Source organism: Apis dorsata, unplaced genomic scaffold, assembly GCF_000469605.1.
Source record: "Apis dorsata unplaced genomic scaffold, Apis dorsata 1.3 scaffold_722, whole genome shotgun sequence".
Lineage (NCBI taxonomy): Eukaryota > Metazoa > Arthropoda > Insecta > Hymenoptera > Apidae > Apis > Apis dorsata.
The window spans coordinates 214,265-219,144 of record NW_006263889.1 but is presented as its reverse complement, the minus strand read 5'-3'; the positions used below and the strand labels follow the sequence as shown (position 1 = coordinate 219,144).

Sequence of the window (4,880 nt, the reverse complement as noted above, 5' to 3'; positions counted from 1 at the left end):
TTCTGGGATCGGGAGATTCGAGGGAGATTTTTTTTTTTTTTTTCAGGAGACGGGATCGGGATGGAATGTTTTTTACGCACAGGGTGCTCACAGTCGGAGGCGGGCAAACGGGTAAATCAGATTTGCGAGGTGTACGCAAGACACAAAAAACGAAAACGTTTAACACACGCGTGTTTTTTTTTTTTTTTTTTTTACAACACAGGCGGGGCAGGTGTTTGGAGGAGTGTCGGGGGTGTGTTAGAAAGAACGAAAAAAAAAAAAAAAAAACCAGCTGTGGGAAAGAAGCCCTTTGACCCACACGGGCCCGGGATCTTTTTTTTTTTTTTTTTTTACAACACAGGCGGGGCAGGTGTTTGGAGGAGTGTCGGGGGTGTGTTAGAAAGAACGAAAAAAAAAAAAAAACAAAGAAATCAGCTGTGAGTAAGAAGCACATTGACCGACACGTGCCCGTGATCCTTTCTTTTCTTTCTTTTCTTTCTTTTCTTTTTCTTCTTCTCTAAGTATAAATTCATTGTCGGCGATCGATGTCGAATGATTTACTGGAATTAATGGATCGCGGGCACGTCCAGGGCGCTAAATAAAAAAAAAGAAGCGCAACTTAAGAACGAAAAAAAAAAATAAATGATAAACGATAGCCAATAATCATGATTCACAATGATCTCATGATCGAGCAGCTACGTTTAAGCGGCGAAAAATCAAAATTCGTGAACGAGATGATTGATCAAATCGCGTTGCAGTCGCACTTCTCCAACATCAAATTCGAACACTCCGTCGTTGAATATATATATATATATAATTATATATATAATTATATGGCGAAATGGATATATTTCGAAGATCAATCGCATCTCTGAACAATCGTTAGGGAAAAAAAGAAAACACGTATTTCGAGCGCAAATGGGTTAGCATCTCGACCTCGAGTGCATCTCGAAGGTGGCGATGCGAAGCTAGGACAATGAATGTAGTTAATCAACGATATTTGAAAATGTGTGTGTGTGTGTGTATGTGCATGTATGTGTTTATTCATGTAAGCGTACACGATGTGAGAATGGAAAAAAAGGAGTAACATGTATTGAGCGAAGAGATTTGCTCGGCTTAACTATCGCTTTATTTAGCAATTAAATATTAAGTTTTTCAACACTTTACGAGAAAATCATTTCGATCGACATAATAATATACACGGATTCGACACACAATCCTTTCAATCTCGAAATAACTGATTCCTCGATCGAGTCCAAGAAGACAGAGAAAGAGAGAGCGAGAGAGATAAAGAAAGAGAGAGAGAGAGAAAGAGAGAGAAAGAGAAAATCGATCGAATAATTGGATGTTGAAAAGAAAAAAAAGGTTTAAATTACGAAATTGGAATTGATTTTTTTTATTATTTAGAGATTAAAGAAGAATCGTGAATGTCGAATATAAATAAAAGTTATATGCATAGAAATATTGGATTGTTCGATTCTGTCAGCACGAAGACGGCGATGGCGTAGCTGAGAGCTACCGACTCATGCGAACGTGAGGGAGAAAGGTCTGGGTTTCGGGTTGAAAGATGGACCGGCTGAAAAAAGATAAGAAAAGAAAAAAATTATGTCCGGGAATACGACTTTCGAATCGAGATACCCGATTCGATTTCCCGAAATTTTGTAAACCATTCTCTTTTCACTGGTATTCTATCATACGTAATCGCGTAAAATCTCTTCGATACTAATGTCGCGCAAGTAATGAGAAAGAGAAAATTAAAAAAAAAAAAAAAAAAATACAAAGAAAGATACGCGAATACGAGATAGGAAAAGCAACACGTGCACGTAGTCTCGTTACATAAGCTCTCTCTCTATCGAAACAGACTCATTTATTCAGGTCTCTATTTATTCGGGTCTCGAATTCAATCGTCCCAGTTTCGTTTCGATCAAGTCTGCATCATCGTCATCGTCATCCAGTTGCTCCATAGATGATAAATATTTAAACAATCGTGTCATCGTGATGACGAGATAATACGATCGAGATTCTTTCGAAGACGAAATATCGACGACAACTCGCCAAAATTCACCGAAATTCGACGAAAACGACGAGCGTAACGAAAGAATAATAGTTCCACGATGAGAGCTCGTAAATGAGACGATGATCGTTATTTCGATATTATTTCCAAACGATCGATCGATCGATCGTCTGATGGGCGTCGAATCAACGAACGAAGATGCGAATGGAGAGCGAGAGAAAGACACAGAAAGAGAGAGAGAGAGAGAGAGAAAGAGAGAAAGAAAAAAAAAATACGATGCGAGGGACGTAAGCCAAATGGGGCATATTAGCCAAAGCTAGAAAACTCGGTCAAAAGGAATCCCCACACCTCGTTGCGAACGGGCGTAGATAATTTTTGCTCAGTGGCGAGAAGAGACCTATTTGCAAATAACAATCGAAGACGATATGAGGCCAAGGCGATAATAAAGGCGGATTCGCCATTAGGATTACGAACGCGATCGACCAGAGAGAGAGAGAAAGAGAGAGAGAAAGAGAGAGAGAGAGAGAGAGAGATCGTTCCTCCAGATATACCAAACGAGAAAGTCGAGCTTGTCATCGGTAATTTATACGACCGCAATTTCCGCTTTTGTTTCCTCCTAGGATTCCGGGTTGACATGCCTGTGGCGTGCTTGTCGTAATTATCGTTAGAATGCTCGCGACGCGACGCGGAATCTCATGCACGTAACGTAAGTTGGGGGGAGCGAAAAGCATAGGTACTCTAAAAATCGTGCTTCTAACGGAAGGACGAAGGAACTTCTTTTTTTCTTTTTTTTCTTCTTCTTCTCTGCAACGTGTTCATTTTTTAACCAATTTTATTCCAAGAGAAAACTGTACTGTTGTTACATAATAATGTTCAATTATGTAATGACAAGCCGTGGACGGAAGAACGATTTCGGTTTGCAAGCCTCTGATGCATAATTTCTCGAATGATTCTCGAAATCGAGAATCTTCACCTTATCGACGGATTCGATTGGGACGAATCTAGCCGCGATGAATTGTGAATTGTGAAGGATGATGTTACTTACCGGTCACGGTCTGACTCTGGGGTCGTGGCAGAGTGCTACTTCCTGTGCTCGCTAGCGGAGGGGACGATATATTCGACGATCCAAACGGTTTAGGACCAATTAAATTGTTCGACGTTGGAGCCTGTGTGATAGATATAAATATTTTATTATTCGATGGTTTTTCTTTTTTTCTTTTTGCGCAAAAAGCGCGAGAAATATAATGACACGATGTTAAACGATAATAAAATGATGAATTAAATGATGAACGTTGATACGTTGCATTCCAACAACGAATGCGATGATGATGGATGTACACGTATGATTTCATCGTGATGGTGAGAATTAACGAGGCGTGGTGACAAACAACATGACAAAATGCGGTGCATATTGCTAACGATCAATGAACTAGCTAAGCTCTGGACTCTCAATCGAATGTTTGGAACAGAAATCGATCAGAGCATCGATGATTTTTCTTTTTCTATTCGCCACTGCCTTGACACCATGTCTCTTAAAGGGAAAGACACTAGGAAAAAAAAAAAAAGAAAAAAAATACACGATCTTACTTATCGTAAAAGCTATCGTAAGCTACATTTTTTTTTTTTTTATTCCACACATTCAGCATCTTTCCTCTCAAATAACAACTTTTTGAAAGATTTTTCTTCACCGTTATTTCACGCACTTAAATCACAATTATAAACTCGATTATACGTATACAAATATATATTTTTGGAATCACGATCTATATTTTCTTTTACATTTAAAAATCACACGGTTTTAAAGGGAATTCTATTTTATAATTCTTTTTAAACTATCGATCGACGTACTTTTGAGGAGAACATATCTCTGGTACTCAAAGCAGCGGCACCGCGTTCAGCGTGATTTTCATCGGATCGCTAAGGACGTACCTTACCCTTAAGCGTAAGGTAACGAGTGTGAAACGTTTAAGGCGAGTCGCGTTGGGACATTACCTGGACTGATCGGAAACTGGGTGGATCGACGGGCGTAGTGCCAAGGCGGGTGGGCTGTAATACATAAAACGACAGAACGATGTCACGTGGAAGTGGCAACTTGAAAAAAGGGGGGGGAGAGAGAGAGAGAGAGAGAGAGTTGTGGCAACACGCACACTCGTAATCGCGCCAGGGTAATTAGTCACAGCTTCGAAATAATCGTCGCCGACGCGAATGATCAAGATTCCCGTTTGGCAAAACCTATTCTTGTAGTCTTGTGGCTATAGGGAAGTTCGCGAAACAGAAGGACGATCAGGTCGAATATCATCATAACGATTATCATAATAAGTTTCGTAATTAGTTGTATCTTTCCTTCTCCGACCCGAGCCTCGCTTCCTCCCTCCGTCTCTGTCCGTCTCTATTCATTTTTATTTAGATCCGCATTCCATTTTCGATTTGATTCAGCGCGATATTTTCAACCATTGTTTACCTTCTTCGTATTCGTATTATTATATACGTTAATTATAAAGGGATATATTCTGTCAGACAGTTGGACAAGCAGCGTTCGACGACGATGGAGGGAGGGAGTAATTAAATTATTTGATTATCGAATAATTACTTTTTTTTCTTTCTTTCTTTCTTTCTTTTTTTTTTTTAGGATTATATATAGGAACAACAACGAAACGACGATTTTTCCAAAAAAAATCGGATAAAATTCACCGGATTAATTAATTGCGAACCTCTGTGCAACCCGTCTGAATGGTGATCGTGCTTGTAAACGTTTTCGATTCCCAGTTGCAGTTGCCGTTGCTGATGTATCCGTTCTTATCGAGGGGCGATAGCTGAGAATTCGGGGATCCGAAGTAATCGGGACTCGAACGATTGCAAGCCTGGAAAAGCGATTAGTGGCGAGCGA

At 39.8% G+C, this 4,880-nt stretch overlaps 1 protein-coding gene across 13 annotated transcripts in view; it reads right to left on the bottom strand.

Moving 5' to 3' along the window:
* Positions 1-4,880, bottom strand: part of LOC102678866 (PDZ and LIM domain protein Zasp) — a 30,078-nt gene that overhangs the window by 7,753 nt on the left and 17,445 nt on the right. For 5 of the 13 annotated variants that reach the window (XM_031513726.1, XM_031513723.1, XM_031513725.1 and 2 more), the window contains exons 9-11: positions 4,705-4,854; positions 3,986-4,039; positions 3,039-3,159 (exon numbers count right to left, since the gene is read on the bottom strand). In XM_031513726.1, the coding sequence (XP_031369586.1) occupies positions 3,039-3,159; positions 3,986-4,039; positions 4,705-4,854 (325 nt within the window). The remainder of the gene's footprint in view (positions 1-3,038; positions 3,160-3,985; positions 4,040-4,704; positions 4,855-4,880) is intronic. The other 8 variants (XM_031513732.1, XM_031513729.1, XM_031513731.1 and 5 more) reach the window with 3 other exon arrangements.